The sequence below is a fragment of the Pleurodeles waltl genome, chromosome 6, assembly GCF_031143425.1.
Source record: "Pleurodeles waltl isolate 20211129_DDA chromosome 6, aPleWal1.hap1.20221129, whole genome shotgun sequence".
Taxonomy (NCBI): Eukaryota; Metazoa; Chordata; class Amphibia; order Caudata; family Salamandridae; genus Pleurodeles; species Pleurodeles waltl.
This window is the reverse complement of record NC_090445.1, coordinates 86,453,738-86,475,178: the sequence shown is the minus strand read 5'-3', so window position 1 is coordinate 86,475,178 and position 21,441 is coordinate 86,453,738. Positions and strand designations below refer to the sequence as shown.

Genomic DNA, 21,441 nt, shown 5'->3' with positions numbered 1-21,441 from the left:
TCTGGAGCTTTTATTCATTTTGTAGTCAATCGCAGTCCGGAAATGCAGCGTCCAAATTCACGGTAGACATCTTGCAACGGTCGATTTATATTGAGCGCCCTGTGTTGAAATGGCATTTGATCGTACTTCTATGCCTCGTGGCGGCCATCTTCGAATGGTCTTGGCTTCCATGTTTGAAGGGACCGCTCAAATCTCTCCTCTCGAAATGGCGACTACTTAGCTCCTAGTTCTGTTGTGTCCAACGGCATGGTCCCAGGCATCATTATTCGTTAGCACTCTAGTCTTTGTATGAATTCTTCCAGCACTCCGTTTGCTTGATGCCTTCTCTACGCGTGACGCCACCGCGCAGCCCCCACCCCACGCTGGCCGTTTGACAGGCAGGTGCAGGGGGGGTGGTGGTTCGGATATTTTTTTCTCTTCCTGCCCCCGCGGTGCAGGGAAAATTAAAGGTCAAGGATTAGCAGGTAATTTGGGCGGTCCCCGTTAGTACACAAGTATTTACCTGTTACGTCACTGAGGGCACGCAAGGTTGCATTTCTTCTTTATGACGTCACTTTGACGTATGCGTTCCCATGGGAAGGTGATCTGGGGCTGTAGTACACACACGGTGAGAGGGCGTAGGGCACTCCATGCTGTACAGGATGGCCCAGGGGTGGCAGAGGATGCACTGACTCCGGCCCGTGAAGGGTGGGTGTCGGACAGCGGAGAGGGAACAGGTGGAGCTGCGCTGTTGATGCATGGCAGGGCGGCGGCTCTGCATTCGCGAGGATGGTGTGGCACGCGGGTGCATGCTTGGAATGTGACCCATATGGGGTGAGCGAGAGGTGATTATGCCGAGGGCTGTGGGGTACAGGCCGTGGGTTATTGGTTTGCGCCACTATGGGTTTATGTACCGGCAAAGGGTCAGTCAGCATATTAGGTGTTTCTATGGAGGAGGGCGACTCCCATCATACGTGTATTACTTTCTCTTTTCTAGAAATATAATTTGCAGACCAGCTGGCAAATACATATATATCAGTTTTGGAATCAGACGCCCCCTCTGCATTGTTTGGGAGGGGTGCGAAGAGTGGGGGGGGTTCTTATGGTCTCCAGACCTGGGTAGGGACCAGGGGCTGAACATAGAGAAGTCATTGCGCTATAGCCTACGCCGGTTTACCGGCGGGGGACTAAGACTGGTGGGTACAGTAGGGTGCAGTCTGGAGGGATGCTGGAAGCCCACAGACTAGAGCAACTTAGGTAACATTTAAGGTCAAGTAATAGAGTTGAAAGGTGTTGAGGTAGTAGCTCTATACGCCGCTTGAGGTCATTGACACTCTTGATGTAAGTGCATGGATAACGATGAAGACTAGGCAGGATTAATAGATGTCTCTTGTGTCATGGTGTGGAGTCTCTTATTATGTGATAGTGTCGAGTACAATTGTCTGCCTTTGATTTTCCTCCGGTTTGTAAGAAGCATCGCAGATACTGTTAAGGTGTGGAACATTGCTAGGCATGGGCAATGTGGGCAGCTGCCCAGGACCCCGCACATGCCCTTGTAAATAGAGAGCCTCGCATTTTTAAAAATCGCATGTGTTGCGAGGCTCACGGAGCATGGTTCAGCGCTGTGAAGCGCAGGGGAGAGATCCCCTCCTTTGGGCATCACAGCTATGTGCTCAAAGGGCATCATAAATCTAATTGCTGTATTTGCATGAAAACAGCGATTAGATGGGCCCTTAGATGTGAAGTGAGCCCTGCCCCTGCCTGGATGAAAAGCAAGGTGACTGTCAGGGCTTACAACAAAATATATAATATTGTTCCATTACGTAGGATGGAGGAAAGGGAGTCAGGCATCATCAAATTAAAAAAAAAAAAAAACATTTCTTTAACACACAGAAGAGTTTTACCTTGGTACATAGGGTTATATCACTGCATTGACATGTATTTCGTAAAAGTGACAGTTTTTAAACATAAACTGGGAAAAATTGCTGGCCCTGCCATTGTAATAATGGTATTAGTGAACTAAGACCTGGGCCACTAGAATTAAATGGCAAGTAAGTACCAACTTAGATGGTTTGGTTTACTAATTTTGCAGCAAGAGAAGGCAAATTATGTGGCATAACGAGGCTTATTTTGTGATAGTATTACCTCATTATTTTATCATTCATCCAGAAACAGCAATAAGCAATATAGAGGTGATCAGTTTGCAAAGGGCTTTCCAGTGCATAGCGACAAGTTTTGCACTGTTTCTAGTTACATTTGATCTATTTGAGCTAGAAAAAAATCATTTTTTATTTTTAAAAAAAGCTAGCCCTTATGGAGCAGATGGCTTATGCTGCAAGTGCAGCAAATTCACATCTATGCAGGGACTAGAGCAACTGTAAAATAAATTAGTTCCAGTGGGTTCATGTGTACCCTGCATGTGAGCTACATTCTTATTAAACATACAGGAAAATTACAGTCTATTACATCAAACAAATGAAGTGTTGTACAGCAGTGAATCCCAACCTTTTTATCGCTGCGGACCGGTAAATGTTTGATAATTTTTCCGTGGCCCGCTTGTTTTGATTTAATAAGTTTAATTTAATTGTATTTAAACATGCCTTCAAGATTTGAAGACCTCGGGCGGGCCGGTGCCAATTGATCCGCGGACCGGCACCGGTCCGCGGCCCGGGGGTTGGGGAACACTGTTGTACAGCACACACCCTAACTGCACATATTTGAATATGTTCTAATGAGTGATAATGAACAAAATAGAGGTTAGTAAAATAAAGCATTTGTCTATTATCACACAGTTTGGTGAAGCAGGGAAGCCAGGATTGATCTAGACTTTCCAGTTTCTGACTGAGCAATTCACCCACTACAGTGTCCTACAAAGTGATAATGGACAACAGTCCCCATGCACAATTTAAGTGCTGCTAGACCCTAAGAAGGGGCTAGATTCAAGTAGTAAAAGCAGAGAATCCACAGTTGCCTGGTGGGCCTATAACTAACCCACACTTGGTGAGAAGATGTTTTTGTTACTGTGGATAAACTCCTTGCTTGGGGTGGCTTGGCGCTGGTACAGCCTTATGGCTGGTGTACACAGAGTCAGTCTGACTGTGCTCAAAAGGACACCTGGCTCATTGTCGTGTGCAGATTGACAATGGGTCGGCCTGGGCAAGCACAGTATGATTTGCACAGCTTTCCACAACTAATAATCCCAAACCTTAACAAGTAGAGGCGTGGCCTGGAGAAGTGACTGCTTTCCAGGAACATAGTTAGAATTGGCCTCCTGTGGGAGGTGAGGAGAAGAAGGAGCAGTGTAAAGGAGATGGTAGATGTAGGGGAGGAGAGCAGCTGAGAAGCACGGGGGCATTCTGTAGAGTACATCTTTGCACACTGAGTGGTCTGGCAAACAACTGTGCAAGTAGGTAGTCAGTAGATTCAGGAAGAGAGAGTCCGAAAGATGAAGTGTTTGCTTAGGTACCCAAGGAGTGACAGGATTGACATGTGGATAATGGAAATGGTCTTGTATTCCTTTAAACAAGATCCCATGGATTTACGTGAGGACAGGCACAATTACAGTATTACCTCCAAGGCTAAATGAGTCGAGCGGTGTAGTTCTGTCCCTTTGGATATGGCAAGTGTCTTCTCAGATATTAAGGACATGTGACAATTCGTTTTAAACTGTAAGTCTGTGCTATTGCTCTAGTGTTAGTCTGCAAGTCACACAACACCTTCCCCAACTTACATATTCCATATGGCTACTTTTGATTTCTATTCATCTGTAAACTCTATAAAGTCTACTTTAGTAGGCCCTTTTTGCTTTAATGTACCTTTTTAGCGACTGGCACCCACAATGGCTTTAGGAGTCTTTTTGTCCCAGACAAACTGTTTTCCCTTTCAGCCATCCATTGTATATATATCCAAGTTAATTCAGTTCTTTACATATTTTACAAATGGAGTTTGAAAGTAAATGCTATGTTTAAGTGCTATGTAAGCAGGTGTGGGCCAGCCTTTAATGCTTCTGCCTGTCAGTACGTTAGCCACCCCTCCTGCGTATGACATTTGTGCCATCTCGGTTTCTTATATTCTGTTTGCTGCACTTCTTGCACATAACCTTTGTGCTGATTCCTCATGCCTACTGAAACTCAAATGCCTGATCTTGAACTTTAGAAGGAGGCTTGGGTTTCACTTGAAGTCCTGCTGTATAGCTCTGGGACAACCTGACTTGGAATTGTAATCTTGCCCTAATCTGGGAACGATCAGTGAACATTGTAGCAGTTATATCAGTTTTGGGAAGACCTAGGGCTAGATATATGAGCCACTTTGATTAATGGTATGTATTTCCACATGATACAGCTTTAAGAAATATGTGCATTTCATATTAGGAATATTATTTATATTTTTAGCCATTTTAGTGATAGCCACACCAGGTAGGTAGTTTCTTGCAAAGCTACGTTAACAATTCCAGGACATTAATGCTCAGTTGATGTCCCTTCTGATGATATATTTTTCTGTAATGTCACATCTTGCAGGGGCCTTGCATGTTCCTAATTTGCCAGGGGCCTCCCAAACCCTGGAACTGGCTCTGTTGCTAGGGTGTACTTTTTAGGTCTTGTCTCCACACAGCTTTTAACTGCCTGCTGTTGAAGGGCTATAGTGAAAAATGTCAATCTTTACAATGAGTTTTGGTTCAGCCCTTAGCTTTCCATTGGTAGGTTTTCTTTTCAGTCTCATTTGTCTGCATCTTCTTTGCTACCCTTTTTCATTGAACAATTTGTATCTTTCAGCTGTTGCCATTGATAGAACTTTTTTTACTTTTGCTTTCACAGGCCTTGAAAAATCATAAAAATGTTACTAGACCTGCAGGTCGAGTAGCTTGAATAATCTACTCGACCTAACTGTAATGTACTTGACCCGGAAACGGGTCTCAAATTGTGTGATGCTAGGCAAATATTGTATTTTACAGTCACATTTTTCTTCATTTTCACATATGAGTGCACCTTCAAATATGTGAGTTCAGCATTTCTGCTGTTAAAAAAAAAAAAAATCCTCCTTTGTTTGATTAAATACACGAAACGTTTGCTCCATGTATAATAAATTTAGCCCACATATAGGGTACGCATGAGCCATGCATGACTTGCCTCTTAGTTTATCAATAGCTTTGCCATCAGCGCAGGAGTGTTTCTCAGTTTATGTTTAAACACTCACTTTTAATAAATATATTACTCAAGCATGACATGGTAACGTACTGTCATTTACAGACAGTAAATTTCCAAGAAATGTAAAAAAAAACTTCCCCCTAACTTGCAGCTTTACTGATAAAACTATATAGTGTATTAACAATAATCTGTGAACATTAGGTTTCAGAAAATATTTATCATTTGCACATCTCCAAGTAATGTTTTCTGACTTTTTTTCATCCAATTAAAATATTTTTTTATCACACAGAAGTAGAAAAATGGTCTTTCACAGCTTCTGAAATATATTTTGAAATGTTTGTAAAGTTGACTTAGTTATATTATTGTGTGTTGTGAAAAACCTGATACCAAAAGCCTTTCATTTCACATAGGTCAGACAGTTCACCTTACAAAATCCTGGAACTCTGCAGTCACAAGGAAAAGTAATTGCATTGCAAGAAGACAAACTGAATTTTGACCTCTGTCTCTGAACATAGAGCAAAAGTGACAAGAATGAAATCTGTCTGAACACAGAGCAAAAGTGACAAGAATACGATTTAAAGGCATCTTAATTGCTAATTCAGTTTGTTACTAAAAAGGACACCTGTTATTTGTCTAGGTGTCAGAGGGTCGAGTGGAATCTAAAAATAGATTAAAATAAAATAAAATAAAATAAAAAATAAAATAAAGCTAGCAAGTGGTCCAGTAGATGTTTTGAGCCCTGTTTCAGCACTCCACGAGAGAGTATGTGTGTTCTTGATTTCTCCCCTTTGTGCTGCTTTCCCCTTCAGATCTCCGCCCGTGCTCTCCATGTGTCCCTCCACAGGCTCATCTGTTGCTTGCCCCACCCACCCCCCCATCCCAGGCTGCTTTCTTGTATTTTTTTTTTCTTTTCAATTTAAAACACCTCTCCAACTCTTTTGTTGCTGTTCTCCACCTCGCCCCCCCTAAATTGTGCAGTTCAAGGGAATTTACTTTTCTCTCTGATCTCCTGCCCCCCACTGTGGCTCCCCTGCCCTTTGCCATTACATGTCTTTTTTTTTTTTTTCTTGGATGGACTGGAAGCTGCAGATTGCTTTTTGAAAAAAATCCATTTGCGCACATTTAGCTTTCTTCTTTTTTAAAATTTTTATTCATTTATTATTTTATTTATCACTCCAGCATGGCAGACATGTTGTGCCATATGCTTGTACATGCATGGTGATGCATGCACACTTACATGTCATAACTGGATTGCTGTATCATCATGCTCGTACACATCATGCTTTAAAAAAAAAAAAAAATTGCTGATGCTGTTCAGTATCGGCAAAAAAGCATTTGGAAAAAAAACCTTTTTATTGATGCTGAACAGCATCGGTAAAAAACATTAGCAAAGCCAACAGGTCCACAAGACTTATTGGCTTTGCCAGAGCTTATTGTACAATAAGTGTAGTAAACAGATGCCTAGTGAGGCTGACTGCATCACTGCCTTACACTCTCTTTTGTTCCTTCTATTGCAGATAAACAACTGGTGCCCCTCGAAATGTAGACAGCTGTGTCCTTCGTTGACCCACATTTTGATTTATTCTTACCTTTCTCAATTTTCCGTGGTGCTCTGGGAGTGGTCTTGTTCCTCCTATGAGCACAGAAAAAGACTCTGCCCAAGCCTCGGGAGTTCGGTCAGTCACTGAGCTGAGGGGGTGGAGGGAGGATTCTGATGAATCCTGGTGCCTGAGTCCTCAGTATCTCCACCCCCTCGGAGGTCCCTTGATTCACATGGAAAAATCTCAGGACAGTAGACTTGAAGTCATTACTTCTATTGGTCCTTCATTGATGTTGGAATTCTCCCAGATCTCAATGTTGTGCGCCTCTCCTAGTGGTAGTTAAAGCTAAACTGGCAGTATTTCTCCTCTCATTTTGCTTTGCTAACCCTGAAACTCAACAGCACTTATGAATCTCCTTCTGACTGCAAGTTGAAATCCCTGTTGTGACGATTTGCTTCATTAAGACTGTGCAGGAGAATCTCCAGCTCATGGAGTCCAGAGATGGCCGCGAGACCCCGCCAGGGCAGCTTCGACTGCCCACCCCAGGAGCGGAGGGGAGGGAAGACAAATCCCTCTCTGATGGTGGGACCTTTAGCCCAAAGGACATGAAGGTAAAGACGGAAGAGGAGGAGCTAGTCGAGGAGCAGGAAGAGCTGGATCCCCGAATACAGGTGAGAGTTGCGAAAGCTCAAGACTTAACCTCTGCTTGGTAACTCTTTTCATAACCTCACTGCATGTCATCTGTTTTTAAAATAATTTATAAGTTCTTTCATTGACTATTTACAGCAGGATGAATTGCTCCTTCGTAATTTTTTTCTGAGCTATTGAGACTAGAATGCGAGAGTAGAGGGACTGTTCTTTACATGTTTGATGTGTGATCCATTTTGTAACGTGAAACCTTTGATACTGCTAATCCACTGGCATTCCTGTTGACCCATTGTATTTTTATTTTAATCTACTATTCGTGGCAGGAATGTTTTTTTTTTTTTTTTTTTTAGGGGCAGGTGGATTAAGAAGGTGTTGTACCACAATAATCTATACGAAGCATTGATCTATAGATGTATGGTGACCAAAATATTGACTCCCAAAAGAATGCCAATGTGGAGTTAATAGTAAACAATATTACCTGGGACGAGATTTGGCCCATATTGTTGTGACGTACAGACAGTGAGAACGTTACGGCTTTACCAGTGACATCTTGTTAATGGTTGGGTTCACGTGGAGTAGGTATCCGTCAAATCGGAGCATTTATGAAGTGATCAGCAGACCCACAAACAAGTCCAGTGGAGAAGAGGGTATCACCAGTTGCGAAAGCAGTAATATGTGGGCTACCCAAGTATGTTCTTAAATGTGCTCTGCTCTCTCCTATAAGAGTTGGTTAGACATTTGTTCTGTTGACTTAAATCTGCGACAGAATCTCAGAGCATCATTTTACAGCTTTTTAAAAATTGAGTGCATATTGAAGTTCATCATCTATACATGGCAGCATTGGATCTTTGCAGAGTATTGTTTATTATATTTCTAGGGCTCTCACATTCCCAAGATGGAGCGATAGGTAAGCTCCAGTACAGTGTTAATAGGCAGTTGGTGGCAGCTTTAGATGATTAGTGTTGTATTTCTCTTATCATAGCCTCCATAAGATGGGCTAATCCGGTGATCGGTATGAAGTGACCTCTTGGGATGTTAACACAGAAACATTACATCTCTCAGCATCGTGAGGAAACCAGTGGCTGGTAGAACCAGACAGGACGCATCATGTCACCTACTCCATGGTTTTTGATGTTTGTTCAAACTTCAAAACTAATAGCTGCAGATAATTTTCTTATGATGGCTTTCATTTAAATATACTAAAAACAAAATAGGAACTTTATGTACAGCTTACACATTTTTATTCAGTCATATTCCTCTGACCAGTAGTAATGTGGCTCACCACAACAGGGCACACCAGTCGTCTTCTCTTACCCTGCTTTCTCAAGGTGCTCAAACTTTCATGACAACATATGTTATCACAGGGTATATAGTCCGTTTCAGATCTCTAAAATTATAATCTTATACCTTCCAACGATTGCTATTTGGGGATTTGCATAATTTAAGAGTAAAAGTAGAGGTGTTGTTTTTATGTACCTTAGTCAACAATTTCTCAGAAAGGTCCCTGAGCAATACTAACTTCTGATTAATTATGGCTCATTACCCTGACCACATTAGCGTCAAATGATTGGAGCTTTATATAAGCCCATTAACAGCCCAACCCCCAGTGAACCAGTAGCCTCACACTACACTTATCTGTCGGTGTTCATTTATTTATTAGCAATATTTTTTAACGTGGGCAACTCGGGGATCCACCTTGGAGTTTCATGACTATATATAGAAATTCCTCAGTGACTTGCAATATCTTTGAGATATAGAAGAGGCTATTCTATCCCATATATATTTGAGGATTTGTGTATTAAAGCTATTTTAGTAAATTAAGTGCTTAATAATTCGTAGTACATTTATGTTAAGAACATTTAAATACCCTGAAAAAGCTGAGTTGTTTAATACGTCAGTACATTCCATAGTTTGAACTATGATTACCTTAGAAAAAATAAGATTTAAAAATAACACAGAGCAGATGCTGGGAAGCTTTGCACTTAGGAAACATTGCTAAATTTTGCAAACTTAATTTGCTTAAGAATTTTCTCTCAAAATCATTTTCCACGTAAATTCTCCCAGTGAATGAAGTTTTTGCTGAATGATTATTTTTTGCAAAACATATCGTTGAGATTTTTGTATACTTAGCAACCTTAGCTTTGAAAACAAATCCCATAATTTAGCAGTGGATCCTTGGCCGTTCTTAATCTTTGTTTAGTGTAATGAAATGTAGCCACTTTGTGTTTGTTAGAAGTTGTACAAACACATCATCTATGTGGAATGTCTTGGTGGCCGACAGGTATGGTTTTCGCTGTCTGAATTAGAAATGGTCCTGATATTGCCATGATGGAGATATTGTCATGAAGAAGTAATTGTTGTCCACAATTCATTTACAAAGTGCATACCTGTTCTCTGTAGGGTCTTCTGTACTCCTAAAGGTCCTCTAAGTTCTCAAATTCTGGGGTTTTCCATTGCCTTTCTAGAACACCAAGATCACCGTTCTCCGAATTTCATCTCCCAGGAAGGAAAGCAAAACCTTCATGACATAACATGGATTCTGTATTGAAACTGAGCAGAATAGCAGGCTTTTAGATATTATTCATTTGTAAGCTTTCAGTAAACAATATTTTGCCATGCAAACAAACGAAGCAAACAAGTCAAGCATCACAGTCAATTGAACAAACTGTCACTATTTGCTCTAAGTAGAAACCATTTTATTTTTTAATCATTTGTGCTACCTCATCAGTGGTAAGAAACACAACACTATGGGGGTTATTCCAACTTTGGAGGAGGTGGTAATCCGTCCCAAATGTGATGGATTTACCACCAGCCGTATTACGAGTTCCATAGGATATAATGGACTCGTAATACGGCTGGTGGTATATCCGTCACTTTACCGTCACTTTTGGGACGGATTACCACTTCCTCCAAAGTTGGAATAACCCCCAATATTTTGGGGTAGGTGAGTGTTGAAAGTGTTGAACTCTGGTCACTCAATTTGAATCTATTCATTTTGATACAGGACAGTAACATGTTTGCTAATAATTTAATGGAACAATATTTTCCTTGGTGATTTCAACTGGTACCAGATTGTCAATAAGGTTGCAGCAGCATCCCTGCAGTGTTCATAATTAGCAAAAAGCAACCGTATTCACGTTTTTTACACCTCCTACACACACAAGGGTAAATCTTAGACCTACTCATAACAGCAGGAATGAGATTCGCTACTGTCTTGTCTAGACTGGTCCAACCATTCCCCCGCCATTAATTGAAAGTTATTACCTATGGCTAGCTTAAAAGACCAACCAGTGTGCTTAAAAACACAAGAAACATTGATACTGCCAGGTTAGCATTGGAAACATCACATCAACAGTACTGTAACCCCTTGGAACATGACGTTGGTGATCGAACATGTCCGCACATTAAGATCAAGGAAGGAAAAAATGGCCAGCACAGTGAATAAAGAGTTGTATGGCAGCAAGGAACGTCTGAGATCATATGAATATTTTTGGCATCAACACCCCAACACAGAGAACCTAGCTCAACGTCTCAGTGAAATACAACAAATATACATTTGTCTTGAAAACCAAATCCACCAATATAATGGAGGAGATAGAGCAAGCAAAGAACCGCCAGAACAATCTATACGATACAGTGATCACATCTAGGGCCTCATTTCAACCTCAGCGGTCTTTTACCAAGACCGCTGAGGTACCGCCGTGCTGAAGACCGCCAGTGCGGGCGGTTTTCCGCACAGCTTATTATGACTGCTGGCAGCCCTCCGCCCTTTTCCTTACGGAGATCCGCCAGCAGCCATACTGGCAGTCGGCGATGAAGTGGAGGCGGCTCCTCCTCCACCGCCACGTCATCAGAACACCGCCCACCGAATCACAACCCATGATTCGGTGTGGCGGTGTTCTAGTGACGGGGAGCTGGCGGCAGAGCAGCCCCAATGGATCCCGTTCCCTCCTGGAGGATCACCGGACCAGGTAAGGTGATCGTCCGTTAGGGGAGGCGGGGTGTTGTGTGCGTGCATGGGGGTGTGTGTGTAGAGGGAGTGTGTAAGTGCGTGTATGCATGGAGGGGTGTGTTGTGTTTATGGAAAATGTGTGCATGAATGTCTGTGTGTATGTGTGCGTGGGTGCGTGTATGTGTAGTTGTGTGAGTGCGTGTCGATGTTGGGGGGGGGTCCTACCACCTTTGGGGGGTGGTAGGTGGGTCATGGGTTTGGGGGGAGGACTCTGGGGAGGGGGATGGGGAGACCCCTATCAGTGCCAGGGAACGTATTTCCTGGCACTGATAGTGCCTACCGCCATGGATTGTGTAGCAGTACAGAACCCCACAAAATCCATGGCGGTATGCAGGGTCATGATACCGCCAGCGGTGGTACAAATTTTAGAACAGGGCAGTAAAAATGTAAGTCATAAAATAGGAGACCACAAAGATGATGTATCCAAGTATCAAATTACATGGTCATTAGGACATTTTCATCCACACTATTTCAGCTATCGTGAAACAAAGAGTACCTCTAATACAGCAGTCCGTGTTATCAAAGTGGCAGGTATGTCACCTGATTTTACATTATAGGGAGGACAGTTTAAAGATGTTTTTGTCCTTAAATCTTGCTATCATCAGGAAGACATTGTGTTTTCTTTGAAGTAGGTGTTTACCACCAGAGATGGTCAGCTTTTGGGTAAGATATCTTGGGGTACCCAGAAACACAGCTTTATGCATAAGCACATACTGCTACTGGTAGCCGCTTCAGTGAGAACAATGCAGGTGAAATGTGGTCATAACGTCTTGTTTCCTGGACTAATCTAGCATTGAAGTTTGGTTTGAGAAGAGCTCCAGGCAATTTGGGAATACCTGTGAGAGGGGAGTTGTAATAAATCCTATCTTGAAAGAACAAGACACTTTATGATAGACTTTAAATCTGGTTCTAAGATAACAGTTTGATACCACAGAGGCGCTTGAGTTGGAATTGCGCTCAGTTAGTAACAGCATTGTTCCATGAACAAACTAGGGTAGCAACGAAGACAGACCCCTGACCTACGTCTTAATATCATTATTCCTTTGACAGTTCTGTTTTCTTTATTTTCCGTTTCTGATTTTTTTTTTCTTCAAAGCATGTGCGGATTGTTCTTATATAGAACATTGTGACCCTCTAGGTTCTTGCCCATGCTAAATAAAATTAGTAAGAGAGTACATTCTGTGTTCCTCATTTCTATGCCAAGTGGTCGCTGGGTGTGTCACCGCCCCGGTGAGCGAGAGAATCTCTGATGTGTTTTCTGCATGATTGAGGGCTCAGCCCGGAGACAGATCTGAGTAGATGTGCCGAGCTAGACACAACATCATGCATGCTGGTGGGGTGTATAAATTTAAAGAGCTTATAAGAAAAGATTTGTATTCTTACATAGCCAATAAAGCAAACGTTTGGACATACATGTTTGCAGGTACATACACTTCAGAGACCTATGTAAAGTGTTAATTTCCTTGTTTACTTCATTGTTTTCAGTCCCATCAAAGAGGTGTGGGTCAGGGGAACCTACGTGACAAGTGGCAGATCAGTTGGACAGCAAGGAGCTAGAAGTCATGGTGGCCTGCTGTCTGCAAGGCTCTCGGCTATGAAGTGTCTCCTTGACCTCTATCTTTAGCTTTACTCAAAACTGTCATTTTCATTTAAGTGCTCTATGGCTAAAAATGAGAAAATAAGTCAGTAGTGAAGTAAAGGTCACCTCTTTTAGGATGCCTTCATGAATCCAGCACCAAATAGTGACTCATGGACTTTGTACAATCAAGTCATGCAAAGAAAATGACTTTGCAGGTGATAATTAAGTAGCTGTGCTTTTGCAGAGCCACAAGAGGGAAATGTACAAGATGAGGAATATGTTTAGAGCTTGAGGTGGGGTTCAGGTCGTGTTCAGGACTCCAGACACGAACTGTGTAGCAGCATCAAGAACGGTCAAGCACTGTAGGAACCTAGGCTTCTTTGCAGATGCCCCCATCCACTTTTTGCCCGCTTTTACTAGCTACAAGATGCTGATTTTCGACTCTGACAGTGCACTGAAGCCTGCTAATCAGACCTCAGTGCCAGTGCTTTCCTTAAAATAAAGTAAGTCCGATTGTTTCACAATTGGCACAGGACTTTAGCACCCCTGTAAGTCCCTGGTAAATGGTGCTCCTGGTACCTAGCTCATGGGTAATAAATAGGGTCCGTTAGGGCTGAATCATACCATATTCCACTCTAAGAGACTCGCACACAAATTGCACATAGCTTACCATCTTAGACTGCATGTCCAGGTGCAAGCCCTGAGTGAAAACACAACATGGCACACACATTGTGTGCTCTGCAAAAGTCACTGCCTGCATTATATGCATATATGCAAGTCATCCCTACAGCAGGCCTTAAGAGCCCAAAGGCAGGGTGCATTATAATACATGTGAGGACATACCTGCATGAGCAGATATGTCCCTGTGATGTCTAGTTCAATTCCTAGACATTGCAGGTGATCGGACAGCCATCTTAAAGCCTGTACTGGACACTGGTCAGGACGAGTGACCCAGCTACAATATGGCTGCACAAAAAACAGTGGGGTTTGGTATAAAACACCTCGCCTTTATAAATCCATACTGATGCCAGTATTGGATTTATTATGACATTCACTCAGAGGGCATGTTAGAAGTGCCCCTTGAACCTACTAGTCCTCTAGTGTGCTGACTGACTGGTTGCGACCAGCCTGCCACAACAGATGAGTTTCTGACTCCCCTGGAGGTGAGAGCCTGGCAGGAGGTGTTATCACCCCCACCAACAGGTTGGCTAGTAAATCTACATACCAGGGACTTCAAAGTCCCTGCCACCTTTGGTATCTGACCCCCGCTTCTCCCGGCCCTGAAGAGGCAACCCCCTGCCCATTTGGCACCAGGACAAGTGGGAAAAGTAGCTTTACAGAAGATGTGTTGCACTTGCAGGCTGGACACACCTCTATGGTGAGCAGCCTGAAGTGAACACGAAATTAAGAATTCCACCTTCCTGTGTGTGGTGGAACTAGGAATTCTGGGTCAGGGTGATTTCCCCCACTCCCCAAAGGAAGTGGTCATCTAGCTGATGTAGTGACCAAAGGGATAAGTGGCCCATTGGCTACTACCTGTCACTCCCCTTAATGCCCCTAAAGTGAGTATTTAGGGGACCCCCCCCGACACCAGGAGAGAAGATCAAGTCAAGACTCAACTATTGGGAACTGAGAAAGAACTAAGAAGGACGGAGTAGAGCGAGTACAGAAGACCTGCACCAAAGATTGGCACAAAACCGCACCAGGCTGCTTGTGCTTCGACAATCGCTGGACCAACTTTGCCAAGAGCTGGACACCCTCCCCAAAACCCTTGGGGGACTGACCAGCACCTCAGTAACTGGGAAGATCTCCCTTAGAGCAGAGGAGCTGCTTCCTTGCCTCTGGAGGCACAATTTTCAAAGTCCGATATTCTGTCCCGTTGGCCATCGGGCCCTCCGTGGGAGCAGCAAACCAGCAGAAGATTGGAGGTCAGCCCTGCAACTTCACCAAAGTTCTGAGACACTGACCCCACCTAGAGGCTCCAGGCACCAATACCTGGGGTTACTGGACCCCTTTGCAGCAACCAAGGCTTGTTAGTGGTCCAATCCGGATTCCAACAGCACCAAAGCAGACCTACCATGGAGGGACGTCGGGATCCACTGGGCCATTCAGGAGAGTGGCCCCATTGCCCTGTTTTCAGTCGTCACCAAGACACAGAGCAAGTTTCTGACCACTGCAGCCTGACTCCTCTAAGCACCCCTGCACCTGAGTTCGAGGGAGTCAACTGTACCCACAGAGCCCTGAGTCCCTCTGAAGCTGAGCCCACCCTTGGGTTTGGCCAGACTGGTCCCCCTGTCACCTCTTGCAGCCTTTCTGCAGGCCCCCTCCAACCATGAGTATCTCCTGCACTGGTACCAGACACCAATAGACACCACTACACCCGAGCCCCCCACAGCCCGAGGAGGAGTGGACCAACGCTGTCCCTACATGCTGGAGCATCTCAAGGGTCGGGCACCCTTCTGGGTTCCCCCGTACTGGTCCCTCCAGTCCCTGCTTGCAGCCTCTTTCCAACCAGACTGATCTCCAGTGGACTGAATGGGACACCCGACGCCATAACACACATGTGCACCTAGATGCCGTAGAGACCCCTGGCCCCCAACGCTACCTGTTGGTGTGGCCTTGGACCTTGCCCCATACTCACCCCAAGTCCTGAAAGAACAGTCCTGTAAGTCGCTGACAGATGCCCGAATACAATGTTTTTTCCCCCCATAGGATAACATTACAGCTCCAGAAATTGCAGTGTCAACTTTTGAATTGTATACAAATTCATATCTCGAAAAGTACTTACCTGATTATGATGCTCGTGGTATGTAAATTCATGTGTTATTTCTTATAAATTTGATGTTGGATTTCTTTATTGAGTGTGTGTCTCGCTTACTGGCTCTTGTGTGTGCACTAAATGCTTAACACTGTCCTCTAATAAGCCTAACTGCTCACCCACACTAACACAAGCTTTTAGGGCTATTATTTTAATCCCTGTCAGCCAATAAGGGTCACCCTGGACTATCTGCATAATGTCCCCTTACATTGGTACCCTAGAAAGATAGCCAGCTTCCTACAATGACTGCTGAGGTACATGTAATGAATGGATTTAAAAGCCTCTCGGAGGGAGAAACAGTTGCGTCTATTTTTTTTATAAAGGTTTTCAGTGGTCCCTCTCCTATAGAGTAGGTCACTTGAGCTCTCTATCTTGGACCAGGATCAGTGTGTCACTCTCTTGCGAAGGTGGTTAGTGTGCCAGTCTCCTGGAGAAGGGGGGGTGTGTGATTTCCCTCTCCTGAAGGGGCGATCAATGTCTCCCTCCTGCAGAGGTGATCCCTGTGAGTCCCTCTCCTGGAAAGGTGTTTTGTATGTTCCTCTCCTGGAGAGGTTGGCCATGTGTCCCCCTTTATTAATAATTTGTTTCTAGGTCTTTCAAAGGATATCAATGGACCCTCCCCCCACCACCCCCACCCCCCCCAAATCACTTACCTGGTGTTAATTATGAACCTTTCCTCCCACAGGAAGAGTTAGAGCAGCTGAACCAGGCCAGTGAGGAGATCAACAAGCTGGAGCTGCAACTGGACGTGAGTACCCCCCGCCCCCTCAGTATTGCATTCATGATTATAGATTTGCTTCCCCGGAGAAGCTTGAAGGGGTCAGGCTACTAAAAATAATAATGTAGTTACATTACAGAGTTAGACCAGAAACACCGGGGCCTGGTGCAGCTATATTTTGATCCTTGGTACGTGTGGGTGCATCCTGTAAAGATGGGGTGTCTCTGTCACCCGGTGGAGAAGATAGTCTGTGGAGTGTGGAAGAAACCTAATGTTTCAATGTAGGTTTCTGGTACATGCACATCTCAGTTCTGTGCACTCAACTCTGGTTAAGATAGCAATAGTTGTTCTAGGAAGTAACATACATTTATGGTGCTGAAACCACACAGAAGCAAACGTGCTTTGTGAGTTTGACCTTGAGGTTTTTGTTTAAATGCTCGAATATTTTTGAAGCATATGAGTTGTTTTAGTAGGTTTCTAGAATTAATAGGGATGGGTAGTGGAATATTGTATTTGTGTTCAGGATGATTTAGATGAGATTAAAGGCTCAATTTGCCTTTATCTGCAGCAAGCCTCATGAGAGACTGGTCTATTACCACAGTTGTGAGATTTCATGGCAAGCTCGTGGACCTACGGCACAGCCCTCCTTTTTCTTGGCCTTAGCCGTCAATTTGTTACCCACACCCTCATTTGTTGCAGGTGCTATTTTGTTTGCATTTTGAAGTTTCCCATCCTGGTGCCCAGTTTGGGAATTTTGTGGGAAGCAGCAAGGCCTTGGGTTAAGGGATTGGTTATGTTTTAAAGCGAAGCACACCATGCACTCTGTCCCACCTGCCCCCAGGTCACAATATTAAGGCATTTAAAGATTCATGTTATATGTAGCGGGATAAGTGGAATATGATTTTCAGTTTGTGCTTCCATCTTTTTATATTTTCATACATTTTTACAATTAACAAAATGTGCTTTTTGCTCATCCAGCTGCCCAGATGGAACTGTGTGCTCTTGCATATGGGACTCCACAGCCCACTGGATTTGACTAAACTTGGAGCTGGTAGTCCCTCCACGCTCTGTGGGTCTCCTCCTAAGTTGGGACTAACTGACACTTCACCGTTCCTGTGACTGAGCTGCAACTCATCAGATCTCTAATGTACATCAGTTTTGTCCAGAGAAGGGGAACTGTTGTGCAGTGCACTCTGTGGGCCTTCTCCTACGTGAGACTAAATACCATACCACACAGGATTCTCCTCGCATGCGTCCTTGTGATTCCCAAAACACGCTCTTGACTTGTGCTTGATTTGGGCCATGCCAGCACTCCACACTCTTTGCACCTGTCCCGGTATTTAATTTTAATGTGACACTCCTTGGACCCGCTGTCTATAACTTGACACTTCACACTGTGTGTGAGCTCCGAGCAGATGATGCAATTCTGTGAGCCTTTCCTGGATCTGCAATAAAGGGCCATATAAATTCTGTTGGCCTGCTTTTGAGTTTGGGCACAATGGTCCACCACAATGTTCGGTCTGATCCTAAGAAGCAACTTGGCAGTTCTTCACACTCCCTGAATCTCCTCCTGAGCGCGGTCTGTATTGCAGTACGTGCTTCTGAGCTTCAGCTATATAGTAGTTCTTATGCTCTGAGCTGGGGTTTAGAGACCGTCCACACACTCACGGCTGATTGTGATCAGGACTTTAATACAGTCCATGCTCCCTGAGCTTGCCTTTGGTGGCAGCCTACACTCCCTGAGTCTTCTCCTGAGCTGGGGCTCTCCTGTAGTTCACATTCTTAAGCTGGGAGTATACAACAGTTTGTTTTCTGTGTTTAGACTTTGAGGCTGTCCATAACCCTTGTCCCGCCCTTTAATAAGGGTTTAAAGCAGGCTACACTCCCTGGAATGGGACGCTGCTTTCTGCTTCCTTGAGTGACTGGATGTCATGAGTGATGGTTTGGCTAAATGTTGAGAGGTAAAGAACAGGGACTGCAGTGCTGGATGTCCGTACCAGCTTACTAGATTATGAGCACCGCCCTGATCAGTTTTAAAGGGGTGTGTTGGTTGTTCAGATTCATTTCAAATATATACATAATTCTTGTCTTGCAATACAAATAGTAGGGCGAAGTTGTAACCTGTTGTACACTCAATCATTGAAGTTTTTTTGGGGTTTTATTTGACTTGCATTTAGTGTCTCTGCTGCATAGAATTGTGGTCTGTGTGATCATTGATAAGCAGCGTATGCGTCCGTGCTGTACACCAGAGCATGGTCGAACTTATTACCGTTTTCTTTCTTATTTGGGCTACAGTTTGCTTAGTTGAGCTCTGCCATAACTGGATGATCATTCTAAGTGAGACCATAGAAATGGCACCAGCAATTTCAAACCATTCCTTTGTAATCTTTCCAGCGCCTCTAAATCTTCAGTGCTTTGCTCGGGCAGCCCAGAGCTGCATACAAGTTTTCTTTTACCTGCATACACTAATTCATATTTATAGCCCAGTCCTCCCATTTCAGAACCATGGGGCCGCCTCACTGCCATTTGTAGTCTCTCTTAGCCAAAATCGGCCAGACTCCAGAACAGCAGTGTGTATTTCACAAGGGTTTGCTACCCCACAGCTCCCCAGGATTACAAGAGGGGGGGGGGGATTTTGACCTCCCTTCCTGTATCCAAAATGAATGTGAGGACAATCCCACAATGTGTGGAGCAACATTCCTGTTTCACCACAACCCCACAGACATTTGTCTGTGTCATTTTTCTCCATGTGGAGTAGACTAGTCATGGTAAGATGTGCTTGGTGCAATATCTTGATGTATACTAGGTGGAACCCTGCCCTAAGGACCACCTTTGATGGGGATCAGCATGCCTCTTCTCTTCACCCCCCTTCTTCCAGAATGCCCAGTTCTCTTTCCAATCTATCTTTCAATCCCCACAAGAGATGTTCTGTAGATCTGAGAGGCTGCAGGCTTTCTTGAGGGGACTGCCAGCAGCCTGTATTTATGTGTCTGAGGAGTGCATGGTGTAGCTGTATATATCAGAAGTGTTGAATATCTGTTAACTCATACTGGCGTTTCCCAAATGAAACAATTGCGCCTTCATGTGGATATTCCCAATATATTCCACTATCTTTGTCCCTCCAGGTTTGTAAGTTCTGCCAGTACATCTGACTTCAGTAGAGGAGTTTCCAGTATTGCTCTCCCTTCCCACCCCAGGTGCAGTGCCTCTTTTGTCCAGATTTCAGTCATCAGATTTTTTGGGGAAAGGGTGGGGGGAGGGTCTAATTGTACTTTTCTTAGCAAAATATATATTCTTGGCATTACAATAGATACATTCAACTCCTCATTCAAGATCAGGGTTGGCTTTGTTGGCGTATGGTAGAATAGCTCTGAAATGACTGTTTCTTAACATATGACAAGATTACACGGTTTTAGACATTTTTCTTGAAGCTTCCTTATCTTGGTGGTAGCTGCCAAGGCTCAGCAGGCATCTGTTAAAGGTATACTCCCTTTTCACACCATTATTTTATAAGTGCAAACATCTTTGTAGACAGCATTGCATAGATGTGTGGATGTGCAGATACACTCCTTACTAGTCATCCTAGATAATACATTCTCACTACTGTCCCTTCTCGAAATGTGAGACACCGTTTCTTAAAACCAGGGTGCAGAACAGTGTTGAATTTCCTCTAGACTTGGGGGGTTACATGGAAATAACTTTGCCATCTACTGCAGGAAGCCCGGACAACATACCGCAGGATCCTCACTGAGTCGGCCAGGAAGCTGAACGCCCAGGGATCTCAACTAGGTAACTGTATTGAGAAGGCACGACCATACTATGAGGCCCGCCGGCAGGCCAAGGAGGTAAATAACACAACTGTGAAATCCATTTGCAGACATCAATCACTGCACACAACCACTGTACAGCCCACATTCCTTCCCTAATCTCTTGGCACTCTTGCAACACTCACTTGTGTCTGCATACTTTGTCTACACCCTGATTGCCAAGTACTTTGGCAGTAAGCTTGATTCCAAGCCTCCGTCTGCATTTCCATTCCTACACACTTGAGCCAACCTTCTCTGTATGTCCACTCTTTGCTGTGCCCTTTGTGGCACTCTGATGTTCATCTTCAGGCACTTAACAGACACTTGACAACTTTGCTTTTGTATTGCCTATTTACCACACTTGGTCGGCTTTCTCTCGCCAGTCCTTCTTTGCCTCTGTCACATTTTTCAGCTTCTCTATCTGTCAATGAATTTCCTCTATCTCTGTTTCAGCCAATAACCGGTATTTTCTTACCTTTTTACTTACTTGGACAATTGCCATGTTTCTTTTTTTCTTCACCCTACCTATTGGCCAGTCACTATTTTTCTAATCTTTTCTTCTATTCCTGTTGTTTCCTTTTCTCTTTTCCATGATAGTGTTTTTCTCTTCTTCTTCCTCCTTATTAGGCACAGCTGGAGACTCAGAAGGCTGCACTCCGATACGAGCGAGCAGTCAGCATGCACAATGCCGCCCGGGAGATGGTGTTTGTGGCCGAGCAGGGATTGATGGCCGACAAAAACCGGCTGGACCCAACCTGGCAGGAGATGCTAAACCATGCCACAAGCAAGGTGAGAGATGAAAAGAATGTACAGTTCACGCTTTTATGTAATCGGATAACATGTTCATGGCTTACTGCATTTTCTCTGGAAGGCTTCTGGGCTGCATGGGTGCTGATGATATACGTGTGTACTACAAAATTGTAGTAAACGTGACAAAGGCTTCATATCACGTTCTGCTCACTCCAACTGTAGGTCTCAGTGATACCGGTTTCAAAGTGGTCACTTCCTACTTTCAGTTATTTTGCAATTCTTTCTGCTGCTTTCACTGTATAAAAGGGTTGATGTTTTTGTTGTTGTTTGCATTGTGTTCTTCCAGTGTTTGGTTCCGGGATCTGTTGTCTTCCCTTCTGGGTGTTGCGAAATATCCATAGTCTATTAATTTGTTTTATTTATTAATTTCAGAGTTTGTTAGCTCT

General features: G+C 43.9%; 1 protein-coding gene across 6 annotated transcripts in view; it reads left to right on the top strand.

Moving 5' to 3' along the window:
• Positions 1-337: 337 nt before the first annotated feature.
• SH3BP5L (SH3 binding domain protein 5 like) overlaps positions 338-21,441 on the top strand; it is a 56,415-nt gene continuing 35,311 nt past the window's right edge. Inside the window, exons 1-5 of one of the 6 annotated variants that reach the window (XM_069237398.1) lie at positions 338-464; positions 6,641-7,335; positions 16,407-16,469; positions 20,156-20,284; positions 20,873-21,034. In XM_069237398.1, the coding sequence (XP_069093499.1) occupies positions 7,153-7,335; positions 16,407-16,469; positions 20,156-20,284; positions 20,873-21,034 (537 nt within the window). In that variant the 5' untranslated portion in view covers positions 338-464; positions 6,641-7,152. Of the gene's footprint in view, positions 825-6,640; positions 7,336-16,406; positions 16,470-20,155; positions 20,285-20,872; positions 21,035-21,441 lie in introns of all 6 variants that reach the window. The other 5 variants (XM_069237400.1, XM_069237402.1, XM_069237401.1 and 2 more) reach the window with 5 other exon arrangements.